General features: G+C 52.5%; 1 protein-coding gene across 1 annotated transcript in view; it reads right to left on the bottom strand.

The window, feature by feature from the left end:
- The window catches only part of LOC121471981 (sodium/potassium-transporting ATPase subunit alpha-4), a 32,396-nt gene extending 22,364 nt beyond the window's left edge, over positions 1-10,032 (bottom strand). Inside the window, exons 1-8 of the mRNA XM_041722917.1 lie at positions 9,930-10,032; positions 8,256-8,332; positions 7,506-7,666; positions 7,289-7,348; positions 5,466-5,669; positions 4,868-4,981; positions 2,741-2,875; positions 2,341-2,458 (exon numbers count right to left, since the gene is read on the bottom strand). Of these exons, the coding sequence (XP_041578851.1) occupies positions 2,341-2,458; positions 2,741-2,875; positions 4,868-4,981; positions 5,466-5,669; positions 7,289-7,348; positions 7,506-7,658 (784 nt within the window). The 5' untranslated portion in view covers positions 7,659-7,666; positions 8,256-8,332; positions 9,930-10,032. The remainder of the gene's footprint in view (positions 1-2,340; positions 2,459-2,740; positions 2,876-4,867; positions 4,982-5,465; positions 5,670-7,288; positions 7,349-7,505; positions 7,667-8,255; positions 8,333-9,929) is intronic.
- Positions 10,033-13,106: the final 3,074 nt, after the last annotated feature.

Here is a 13,106-nt window from a genome sequence, read left to right as displayed (position 1 = left end):
ACGTGGGGCTCAGTGGGGGTGGCTCTACCCCGACAGCTCCCACAGACACTGTGGTGCAGGAGGCCGCTCATCTCTGGGGTGGCCTCCATCTGAGTGTGCCTGGGAGCAGGGTCCCACCTGGATGGCCACGGGAGGCTGGTGTTCCAGGGAAGAGTGGCTCGGGCACGAGGCCCTTTGCACACGCGCTCCACTCTGGCTGCCACTGGAAGGGCCGAGGCCTTTGCCGGGTCTTGTTGAGAACGCTACACTTGCTGAGAGGTGCTGAGAGCGTTTGGTGTTTGGGGCAGGCATGGAACCTGTAACTACTTTGTGTCAAGGTTTGGTCTAGTTCTTCATTTTTACTCCTTCATGGGTTACCCCATGCGCAGAGAGGCAGGATCTAGTATCTAGACGTAGGATGGGTTGATGTCAACCTGGGGAAGTTAAGCCCAAGGGCAAGGCTCTCATACCCCTGGCCAGACAGACACCTCCGTTGTCCTGCACATCTCCAGGGAGACAGCTCAGACCCCATGGAGATGCATGAGAACCCAAAGACAGATGTCTGTACCCACTGCCCCGTCAGGGCCACGGAAAGTAGGGAGCTGAGGGTCAGGAATAAAGGTTAAGGTATGTTCCTCGTTTGCAAAGCGCATGGACATTCCTCGCTTTAAGAGTCAAGAGCTCCTTCAACCTCGCTCCACCCTCTGGGCCACATGTTGAGTCCCTCTGGTCTCCTATTAAGGCCGCCTCTATCCCGGCCAGACCCTTGTTTCTCGGATGGGATGCTACTGCCCACTCTCCCCCTTCTCTGAAGCATATATGTTGGTGATAAAAAACCTACTTGAGAAGGACAAATGTGAGCAAAACTTTTCCCTAAAAGTTAATAATAGGAATCTAGTGCTTGGGGCAGCCCCAGTGGCCCAGTGGTTTAGCGCCGCCTTCAGCCCAGGGTGTGATCCTGGAGACCCCGGATCGAGTCCCACGTGGGGCTCCCTGCATGGAGCCTGCTTCTCCCTCTGCCTGTGTCTCTGCCTCTCTCTCTCCATGTCTCTCATGAATAAATAAAATCTTAAAAAAGAAAAAAAAAGAATCTAGTGCTTTCAAGGGAAGCTTGCTAACTGCATCTCTCTGCCCAATCAAAAAAAAAATGTTTTTTAAGTTTCAATATATATATTTTATTTTCTGGATGGATTCTTCTTCAGCTTTATTGTTATTCTCGTCTTTTAAAATATTTGTCAAACAATTTAATGACCGGAGAGGTCGTTGGCAAGCTTTATTCCAGGGAAGGGTCTGTGGAAAGAGCACGAGCTTTGGGAGACAGACCCGCACTCAAGGGTTCCTTGAGTCTCCTCTTTGCTATTTACTTGTGCCCTTGGGTACCGCATTTAATTCCTTTGAGCTCTTCACATGTGAAGTAGAGATAATGCCTGCTGTGTTGTGTTGTGAGGGCCAGAGACATCTGTAAGCACTTGGCCCATACGGGGCATTCAATTAAAAAAATAGCTGTTTCTTAGATACCTGAACACTTATTCTTAAGCATGAATAATGGCTTTCACGTATGTTCCAGAGAGTCTTGCTGACCTCCTTCAGGGGGAAGGTTGACATGAGACTGAGTCCGTTGCAACCACCTTTCAGAATTGCCTCCCTGTTCAAGGGTGTCTTAGGTTCCAGGAGCAAAGCCAAAGTGTGAGTGGCACCCTGGGAAACTCAACTTTCCAATGCCAATACCTCCCTGGAATAGTGAGAAACTGGGGCTCATTCAGGAGAAGGTTGACCTAGTGGGGCTGAATAATTTTCTGCCCTTCTGGGCTGTTTTCAACTTCTACTTATTTTTTTTTAATTTTTATTTATTTATGATAGTCACAGAGAGATAGAGAGAGGCAGAGACACAGGCAGAGGGAGAAGCAGGCTCCATGCACCGGGAGCCCGACGTGGGATTCGATCCCGGGTCTCCAGGATCGCGCCCTGGGCCAAAGGCAGGCGCCAAACCGCTGCGCCACCCAGGGATCCCTGTTTTCAACTTCTAGAGAGCACAGTCCATTCACCGGCTGGAATGATACGCGGTGACGATCACAGGGCACTTCCAACATGTGAGGCTTTGTGCTGGGTGTTGTATACGCATTGTCTCATTGAATCCACATAAAAATCTACGGGATAGCGACCCTTGGTATCATCGTGGTGCAAATGTGGAAATGGTGGCTTTGACCTTTCACCAAATGTCGTACAGCTCGTGAGTGCTGGAGGACCTGGGCTGGTCACCAGCTGTTACCTACCCAACTACCTTGAGAAGATACGTCGTTCTTGAAATCTTTATTTTAATCTCTGCTTTTGCAACGAGGCTATTTATGGTGTGATGCTCACCTTCCACACAGTTGGTGGAGAAGAAGCAGATGTTGCGGGTCTCCAGAGGGTTTTCATGGGTGAAGTCAGGGGAGCGGGTCTGGGGCTCTGACTCTCCAGTCAAGGATGAGTTGTCCACCTGGGATGGGAAGGAGGATGGGTCGTCAAGTGAGCATGGGAGGAAAGATCCCTTTATGACAGTGACACGTCTTCGTCTGCCACCACCATCATCATTATTGGCACGCGGGGAGAAACAAATTTACACACAAGCACCTGTTGTCTCCAACCTCAAATTTGCACTTGTCACTTCTGGAGGTTCTGAATAATAAGAGCATGCTTTCCTTAACCGAGTCCGGCTCACTACCTGAGGCCACCTAAGACCGTGCTTGGCCCCCTCCCGGGGCTCCCCTCACTCCCTCACCTTACATCCCTGCGTGGAGATGAGCCGGAGGTCCGCCGGGATTCTGTCTCCCCCCTTCACCTCCACGAGGTCTCCTACCACCACGTCCTCTACATTGATCTGCATCTTCTCTCCAGCTCGAATCACCAGAGCTTGCTGTGGGAAGATGGTGCGGGGTCATTGCTGAAGTTTTCTGCGCCTCCATACCCGCTCCTGGCCTGTAAGCTCCTGTGCCTCATCGCCTTCCTTCTGACTCCCTTCTCGATGCCGTCCCTCGGCACACCACCCTGGAGGGGCTCTGTGGCAGACTGTAAATGCTGACCATCCTGTCCCTTGAAGCACGACTCCAACGGCCCTCTCCTAGGAGATGGAGTCTGCCTCCGCATCCCCAAACTGAGGCTTGGCTGTACGCCGTGCTCCAGCTCATCAGACATTAGAAGCATGATGTAGAGCTTAAAAAAAAAGCTTAAAAAGTACTTGCAGGTGGGGGCTTGCCCTGCTGTCCCCGGGAACCCCCCTGCCTCTGGATCCATCAAGCCTGAGCCAGCCTCCCGGAGGAAGAGAGGTCAGAAGGAGAAAGGCCCTGGCTGTCACAGCCGGCTCGGTCATCCCCAGACACGGGGGTGAGGTCATCTGTGCCCGTGCAGCATCCCTCAGCTCAGCCCAGATCAGAACAGCCCTGCCACAGACGTGGGGCAAACGCTGATTCTTGTTCCGAGCCACGACGTTTGGGGTGGCTTGTTAGGCAGCAAAAGCTAATTAAAGGTCTCCAAACTCTGACTTCATTTTACCAAAGCATCGTCCCCTGACTGAACCCAGGAAAAGATCCTGGGCTGTGACACCAGAACATGACAATGCTGTGGGGAAATTCTGGCGCCCGTTCCTCTCCCAGTTTCCAGCTCTGTGCCTAGAAACCTCTTTCTGCTGTCATCTTACTTCCAGATGCTTAAACATCACTTCTTATTAGAAAACCATCTAAACTCTCAGAAAAGTGGCAAGCATAAAAATTGTGCCGCGAATACCTGTATAACCTTTATCCAGATTCACCTGTTGACATCTTACCCCATGAGCTCTGTCATTTGGTCACTGTACAGGGTGCGAACACGTCTGTGCTGGCACCATCGTAGGGTAAGTTTCCTACATCGCGATCTTCTCTCCTGCGTACTTTAGTGTGGACATCCCAAGAATCAGTATGGGTTTTTTTTTTAAGATTAATATTTATTTATTCATGAGAGACACACAGAGAGAGGCAGAGACCCAGACAGAGGGAGAAGCAGGCTCCCTGCGGGGAGCCCGATGTGGGACTCGATCCCAGGACCCCAAGGTCATACCCTGAGCTGAAGTCAGGTGCTCACCCGCTGAGCCACCCGGGCGCCTGAATCAGTGTGTTAAACACCCGCAACGTGGTTGTGGATTTCACTAGATTTCCTTTGACACCAGACCGTCATCGACCGTCTGTCTTCCAGTTTTGTCAGGGCCCAGTATGTCCTTTGCCACACTATTTTCTCCTTCAGCACAGGATTTGCTCTCAGCCAGGTGTCTAGATACTAGTTGTTGTGTCCCTTTAGCCTCCTGTGGTCTGGAACATTCTCAATTCTCATAGCTGCAGTTTGTCTTTTTTTTTTTTTTTTTAGAGAGAAAGAGCATGCACAGGGTGAGGGCAGATGTGCAGAGGGAGGGAGGGAGAATGGCAAACAGACTCCCCCCCCAGCGTGGAGCCCAAGGCAGGGCTCAATCTCACAACCTGGAGATCACGACCTGAGAGCCGAAATCAAGAGTTAGATGCTCAACCGACCGAGCCACCCAGGCGCCCCTGTGCTTTGTCTTCAAGGTCACTGACATTTGAAGAATCCAGCTTCTCCAACCTCCTTTGTACCTCCCACCTTTCAATAGAATGTTCTCATTTGGGACTCCAGATTATGCTCGCCACATTGAGATCATGCGTTGCAGACCACGCTACTCATGGTGATGCTGCGTCTTTCTCAGGTACTTTTAAGGCCTGAGAGTAAAATCTGAGTGACCCTCATCCTCATCACCAGCCTCACTCAGCTCACGTACTGTTGGGTATAATTTTCCAGGGACTTTAAAATTCGTGTGTTTGGCCACATTCTACACCTCCCTTACTCCATCCTCTCACCCCAGTCCTACCTGAGGCACCATGTTCCTGAAAGACTCCATGATCTTGGAGCTCTTGGCCTCCTGGTAGTAGGAGAAGCAGCCGGTGATCATGACCACAATAGCCAGGACCATGCCCAGGTACAGCTGGGGGCGGGGAAACAGAGGGCTCGTCAGGAGGTCTTCGTCATCTTCTTCATCCTCAGAAAATGAGCTTGCAAGGGTAACAGCCGGGGTTAAGGAAGAGTCCGAGGCGGGGGCCTCACTCCGGAGCCCTGAGCTTCCGTGAGGGCCAGCAAGGTCCAGCAAACACCCGGGAAGATGGTTTGTAGGCTGGGGGATGCGGAGGGGAGGGGGCCTGGCCAGGGAGGGGGACCGGAGAGGATGCGGGGATGAACCGTCTGGGGAAGAGGAGGGGCTGCGAGTGCTCTGCTGGGCGTGGGTCGATCATGAAGCAGAGCACGTGTCTGGGGGAAAGCATCCTGCTCGGGGAGCTGAGCCGTGGCCGCTAGACCGCAGGCCGGGGAAGCAAGGGGCTGAGGGGTCCCTCAGCGGCCGGGGGCGCCAGGGATTCGGGCAGGGACCTCGGGGGAATGCGTGGCGGGCGCAGGCCGCAGCCCAGCACACTCACGTTGTCCTTGGTCGAGTCCTCCTTGTAGTGCACCTGGATGCCGTAGGCCAGGAAGCAGAGGACGGCCCCAATCCACAGCAGGATGGAGAAGCCCCCAAACAGCTGGCGACAGAACTTGACCCACTTTGGGGTTGTGGGGGGCGGGGTGAGGGCGTTGGGCCCATTTTTTTTCAAGATTTCCTGCGCCCTTTCGGGGCTAAGGCCCTGCGTGGAGAGGAACCAGGGAAGGATAGAGAGCCCCGAGGGGAGGAGCAGCACGAGCAAAGCTCAGGGGTGCTGCAGCCCCAGGCGCTGGAGACCAACCGACCCCCTGAAGGTCACCTGCGCGTTCTTCCTCGAGAAGCGGGGCCTTAAACTGGCAGGACAGGGGGGTTCCCCTCGTTTAGCACACGCTTGCGCGGGCCGGGACATCAGCTGATGGGCTGACTCACAACCGAACACCTGTCTCGGGCGGGTGCAGCAGCAGGACACGGGGACGAGCTGGTCCCTGCCCTCCCGGGGTGCCAGCCCTCACGCCGATGAGCTAACGTGCAAGCCCAACGCCACGAGGGGGCATGCCAATGACGTACGGACGTTCACACTTGGGGTCTTTCACTCAGACTCGGGGGAAAATGCCAACCAAACCCATGAATGCAGAGATCCTCCCCGTAGCCGGGGCCTGCGTCTGTGTGCCCTTCCCTCTACCTGAAAGAGTAGAACCCACCAGAAGGTCCTTTCTTTTCTTTTCTTTTTTATTTCTTAAGATTTTATTTATTTATTTCATGAGAGACACACAGAGAGGCAGGGACCCAGGCAGAGGGAGAAGCAGGCTCCATGCAGGAAGCCCGACGTGGGACTCGATCCTGGGACCCTGGGGTCACACCCTGAGCTGAAGGCAGATGCTCAGCCACTGAGCCCCCAGGGATCCCCCCAGAGGGCTCTAGAACAAGCTCTCCTTAGTCCCCACCGGCCCCTCCCCAGTTCCCCCTGAAAGACACACAGTTTGAATGAAAACATTCAAGGCTCCTGCGCCTCCCTGGTTACCAGATGGAGCCCTTCAGTGAAGAGATTCTAGAACTAAGAGCTTGTACTCTAAGTTTTTATTTGGGGTCCTCGTGTCAGTGGTCACAGTAGCAGCAGCACTAGTGGTGATATGCAAAGTATTAGTTCACTGTTAAAGCGGTGGTTCTCAAAGTGTGGTCTGGGCACCCATGGGGCCCTGAGACCCTCTCGGCGAGTCCGAGAGGTCAGACGATTCTCACAAGGGGGCTAAATCATGGTTCGTCTTTTCCCACCCTTGCTCTCGGGCATGTGGTGGAAGTTTCCAGAGGCTACGTGACGCGTAGCATTGCGACGGATTTAATACTGAAAATATATGGGAATCCAGCTGTCTTCTATTAAAAAGCTAGACATTAAAGAGGTTTGCAAAAATGTAAAAACGCCGCTAGATTTTTATTTGGGAAAACAGTTATTTGTCATGAAAATATTATTTTTACTCATATATGGTGGATCTACCCTCGTTTCGAAATGAATCAGGGAGTGCTTTTTAATTTTCTCAGTGGTCTTGTTGAATATGATCATCATGGGTAGATGTACCTCACATAAACCAAAGCTCCTTAGGGTCTTGATACTTTGTGGGAGCCGAGAGGGGGTCCCGGGGACCCCGGCTGGAGAGCTGCCCTGCCCCATCTCCTTTCTCTCACGTCACCCTGAGCTCTTGGGGGCGTTGCTGGGCGACGTCCCTGGGTGCAGGGCGGGTAACAGCATCGCCCAGGAAGTCGGGGCCCCGAGTGGGACCGGTGGGACGGAGACCCTCCACCCTCCGAGGGACCTCCTTCACTCACCATCATCAGGTCCACGGAGTACTTGGTGCTCAGCTCTTCCAGGGTTAATCTGTGATCATCCTGAGGGGACAGTGGAGTCGTTGAGGGACAGCTGGTGACCCGGGTCATTTCCGGGGGGCGGGGGAAGCACCTGGGGAAGAGGGACAGGCCTGGCCTGGGAGCTGGACCCGGCGGGGAGGGCCGGCCCGGGCTGAGGAGGGCAGCAGGGGGTTCTTACCAGGACCACTTCCTTCTTCAGCTCCTCCACATCAGTCTTCTTTTTTTTCCTCTTCATTTTTCTTCTCTTCCCCATTTTAGGCCCCCTTTTAAGTCTTGGGCTTGGGTTCAGCTCCCGAGGGGTCACGGTCCCCTTCTTCCCCCCGTGCCCCATGGTCCTCCCTGGAGATGGCAGACCCAGCTCAGCTGGGGGGAAGGAGGCCCAGAGCACGGAGGAGATGGTGGCAGCGCCCAGGGAGAAGTGGGGGGCCGGGTGGCCCGGTGGGGATGGGGTGGGGGAGCAGAGGCTGGAGGGGGGCTCCCGGGAGGGCAAGGCCGAGTGGAGGCGGGCGGCAGGGCCAGGGACAGGGTGGGGGCAGCCCTGTCTCGGGGAGCAGGTGCAGATGCTGAGCGCCAGTGGTGGCTCAGGGGAGGAGTCCCCGGCCCAGGCCCTGCGGGCGCCATGGCAACCCCCAGCTCTGTGGTCACAAAGGCCTCAGGACAGTTCTGGCCCAGAGTCCCTGGCTGGGCTTGCAGTGGACAGGGGCGGCTTCCGCCACAGGGTCTGAGCCTCGGCGTGATGGCCGGATGGGCCGGGGCCCGCAGGGCCCCTTGGCAGCTGATGGGTGACGCGGGCCCTGCGTGGGGGTGAGCTCTTCCTGCGGCCACCACCCTCCTCCTCCACCTTTTAGTTTCAGGAGGTCGGAGCAGAATCGGTGGGACCTTGGGCTGAGACTCAGTCCTGGGATCGCATCCTGGCTCCTGGGCTTACCAGCTGTGTGGCCCTGGGCGAGCGACGGAACCTCTCTGTGCCTCTCCTGCCCCGTCTGCGAGGGGGGTACCGCCTACCTAAGGTGGCAAGAGTGCGGATTTAAGTGGAGCTGCTCTGCGTAAAGCACAATGTCTGGCGCATGTAGTAGGTGCTCAGGAAATAGCTTGAATCAACCATTATTACTTTTATTTGTGGCTTCATGTGTAGCTCGCCTTAGAATAAAACCCGGCTTTTCCGCGTGACGGCGCTGCATTTCCTCCTTTTAAGACGACATATTTTTCTCTCCTGTTCTCCTTCTTTGACAGCTCGGAAAGTGCTTTGATAATGTTAATTGTATTTGTTTTATGTGTAAATACCTCCTTCCAGAAAGCATCTCCGAAGCAGCTGTATATTTCTGTCATTTGTAGATTTTTCTCCGTTACGCACGCCACAGACATCCTCCCCGGCTGTTGTCTGGTATCTGTTTCACTGCAGTCTAGTCTGGCACGCTTTTTACAAATACGAGCCAAAAAATATGACTACATCAGAAAACCTCGCCTTGGTTGCTGACGCAGTGCTCCTTCAACTGTTCAGAAGTAGAGATTTTTTCCCTCCCCGCCAGGACAGTGATGAGCTGTTTCTCCACTAGACTGGCCTGGGTTTCTCTTCTCTTTTAAAAATGGACAAAAAAGGGCAGCCCGGGTGGCTCAGCGGTTTAGTGCCGGCTTCGGCCCAGGGCGTGATCCTGGGGACCCGGGATCGAGTCCTGCGTCGGGCTCCCTGCATGGGGCCTGCTTCTCCCTCTCCTGGGTCTCTGCCTCTCTCTCTCTCTCTCATATGAAAAAATAAAATAATAAAATAAAAATGGACAAAATAAAAACGATGAGTCCCACTTGGACTCCCTCCAAACCAGATTCGCCACCGGTGGTGTTACTGCCGGGGCGACGTGTGCACATCCTTCCAGTCTCTCTTCTGCTCACACAGTCTCGAAGGAGATAGAGGCTTGGTGGGTAAGGAATCGTCCAGCCCCCCTTCGGCCGTCGACCCGTGCCAGAGGCCAGGGCTGCGATGGTTCCAGATTCTTCCCTGACCCTGCTCTACTCGGCCTCTCCCCCGACCGATGAATCTACCGGATGATTTCCTTTGCCTTTTACTCATTGGAGACATTGCGGCAGTGGCCGCGTCCTACGTGGTTCCCATTCAGTCCTTTGCTTTGTTTCCTGGGAAGCTGACTTCTGCGGCTGGATCACAGGCTCCTCTCGTCTAGATTTTTAGGAGGTTCTCTGGATCGCTCTTGGAAAGGGCTCTTCCAAGCTCTGTCCCGGCAACCAGAGGCGAGCATGTCATCGCGCCGGATGACTTTGCTCTTGTTTCTGCCACTGTAACTGGTGCAATGCGGTACCCTAGAGCTTTCGTTTGCATTTCTCAGTTGTCTAGGTGAGCATGTTTTTCCCTTATGGGCTTTCTGGATTTCATTTTCCTTTTTGTGGATCATTCCTTATCCTTTTCCCAGGTTCCCACTGCCCGCTTATTCTTAGGGATTTGTTAGGGCCGCTTGTCATATCTGTCACAAACCTTCCCCGTGCCCCCCCCCCGCCCCGGTCTTTGTGGGTCATGCAGGGTCTTTGTGGGTCATGCAGATCGTAAAGCCCTAAAGAGCAAGGATCAAATGAAAGTTACCGTCACCAGGCTCACCTGTGCATCATCTACGTGAGCGCAGCCCTCAGCCCAGCTTTGCACATGGGCGGTCCCCCTCGTCCCCAAAACAACTAGAATCAATGAAATTATTTTTGAAAACCTTATTCTGCTCTCAGATCTTAGCTCAAAGGTCTACTTCTTCAGAGAGGCCTTCTGATTGCCGAAGCCAATACAGCCGTCCTCCCCCTGCCCGGCACCCTCACCCCTCCCCTCACCCTTAACCTCCCATCCCCACCCCTCCCCCATCTGCACCCCTTACCACCTCCACCCCCACACCCCCACACCTAACAGCCCTCAATCCATCCCCGTGGCCTTCGCTGTGCTCTGCACCCTCTGAAATCATCCCACCCACTTATCTGCCGGTCGACTTGCTACCAGTCTGTTTCTCCGTGACCATGACCGTGACCGTGGGGACCTCTCCCGGCTTATTCACAGCTGTATACCCAGTTCCCAGAATAGCACAGAGCGGCTGGTCCACAAATGGTTCCTAAAAATATGTTGGATGAATGATGAACTTTCAGGTTTTATCTCAATGTTCAAGGTTTTGCTGATTGTCCCTTTGGTCAGCTACGGTTTAAAATCTACCAGAGCCAACATGCTAGCCCAACGGCTGCCGCCCATGGCTCTCATAATCACCTAGAAGAAGCTCTGATAGTCTTGCCCGAGCCCGCTTGCAGTGAGGTCACGACTGCCAGGTCGTGTTTTATGAAAACATGGTGAAGATTCTGATATTGGATCGAGTCTTCAGAGCAACTTCTGTTTCTCTTTCCTACATTCTGTCTCCCAGACAGCAGCGGGGACTCGCAATCCCCTAATTCCTGTTTGTCTTTATTACTCTCCTTAGTTGTGCTTTTAAAGTTTCTTTAGTAAGTGCCATATGTCACGCACGCAGAATCTTGACTGTAATTGGCTTTGGCTCTGTCGTAAATGGAGGCTGTTTGTACCGTATCTTCTATCTCACTAATTTTAGGGCTCTGTGTGATTTTGAAAGAACTGATATCTCCTGCCCCGTGACTTTGAACTCATTGCTTCCAGGTGTTTGTTGTTGCTGCTGTTACTTCGTTTGGGAAGACTACTGCGGATCTTTGACTTATTTAACAGCATCTCCTTTACCACACACACACATGCACAAAAGTTTTTATTTCTACTGGTTTGTCTCTCTATTTAGACTATTTAAATATAAACTCCTAATTCGGGATTTCAAAAGTTGCTAGAGCTTTTGTTGTAGTTGCTATGATAGTTCTCCAGACTTACTGCATCCCCCTCCTCTTCTCTGAGCACAATCGCTCTTCCTCGATGCTTTTTCCTTCTTTTCTTTTTTAGGTTTATGTATTTATTTGACACAGAGAGAGCACAAGCAGTGGTAGCAGCAGGCAGAGGGAGAGGGAGAAGCGGGCTCCACAGGGAGCCGGAAGCCCGGCTGGATCCCAGTACCCCCCACCCCCCACCATCTTGACCTGAGCCAAAGGCAGACGCTTAAGGGACTGAGCCACCCAGGCGCCCCCTAGATGCTGGATTTTAATCCACAATAGATGCTGAATTTTACTGATCACTTTCTCAACATTTTTTGAAATGACTATTTAATCATTTTTCCTAGTGGATGTTGGTGGTTGGTTTTCCATATAATACACTGTACTTGCATTCCGCGATTTGTTGGTCGTCATTATAGATACGTTTCATTAAATTCTATCAAAACTGTATTTGTCTTATAAAATAGGCTGGGTGATACAGTTTCTTTTCTTTTTCCTTTTTTATAAAGATTTTATTTATTCATGAGACACACACACACACACACACAGAGGCAGAGACACAGGCAGAGGGAGAAACAGGCTCCATTCAGGAGCCCAATGCAGGACCCGATCCCAGGGCCCTGGGGTCATGCCATGAGCCGAAGGCAGATGCTCAACTGCTGAGCCGCCCAGGAGCCCCACAATTTTTTTTCTATACCCTAGCACAGTTGAAATAATATAAGGATGTCTTTAAGCAACTTAGGGGAAAAAATTATCCACGGAATTCACTGGAGCTGAGGATGTTTTTGAAAGACTCATTTAAAAAAAATCAATTAATTACCAGTATTTATATGCTACCAGATAACGTATTATTAGTTTCAGAGTAGAGTTTAGTGATTCATTAGTTGCCTATAACACCCAGTGCTCATCCCATCACGTGCCCTCCTCCATGCCCGTCACCCAGTGACCCCATGACCCCCTCTCCCCACCCCCCACCCCTCCAGCGACCCTCAGTTTGTTTCCTGGAGTTAAGAATCTCTCATGGTTTGTCTCCGGCTCTGATTTCACTTTGTATCAGATGTCTTCCTTTGATAGTGATCTACTCATTTTTTCCTATTTTTTGCTGCATTCTTAGCATTGTGAATATTTAGCTTGTCATCTGTCTCTGGTGAGTCATCATGTTTCCTATTCCGTAGATAAAAAGGAAAGGCCGTGGAGAGCGTTTCTGCCTAGATCAGAGGTTGGCCTTAACCTCTAGCACCACCTCTGCCTTGGGCTGAATCCTCTAGCAGAGGGTTGAATCTCTGTATCCTTTTTCTCACCCCCCTGCAGTATTTTTAAGACCAGTCCTCCCGTTGCCTGGCTCTAATCACTTGGGTCTGCCCAGCCCCTCCCGCGGAACAGTCATTTCCCACAGAGCCCTGGCTCCCTCAGAGGCCTCCCCAGTTCACTGGACCACTGGGCTGACCAGGCTCCGTCCGGGCCTGCAGGCTGGCGGATGGAGAGTCAGATCCTGATTCTGAGGCGCACCATCCTGGAAACGTCGACAACATATTTTAACCCTTCCAAGCTGGGGGTGCCTGGGTGGCTCAGTCAGTCGAGTGTCTGGGTCTTGATCTCAGCTCAGGTCTTGATCTTGGGGTTGTGAATTCAAGCCCTGCGCTGGGCTCCATGCTGGGCCTGGAGCCAACTTAAAAAAAAAACAAAACACGGCAACAAAAACCCTTCCAGGCTGAAATTTTCTCCCCTGTAAATTAAAGATAACAGTAGCATCCATCTTCCTGGATGGATTCTTTCAGCCATCCCGCCCACCCTGACTCATCGTCCAGTCTGCATCAGGCATTGTTTCAGGTACTAAAGACAAAGGTGGTGAACGAAAGAAAAACAATCTCTGTGTGCCTGGAACTGACCTTGCAGATGGAGTCAGGCAAACAAACCAACAACT

Source organism: Vulpes lagopus, chromosome 11 (assembly GCF_018345385.1).
Source record: "Vulpes lagopus strain Blue_001 chromosome 11, ASM1834538v1, whole genome shotgun sequence".
NCBI classification, from domain to species: Eukaryota; Metazoa; Chordata; class Mammalia; order Carnivora; family Canidae; genus Vulpes; species Vulpes lagopus.
The sequence above is the reverse complement of the archived record's forward strand: the minus strand, read 5'-3'. Positions and strand labels throughout refer to the sequence as shown.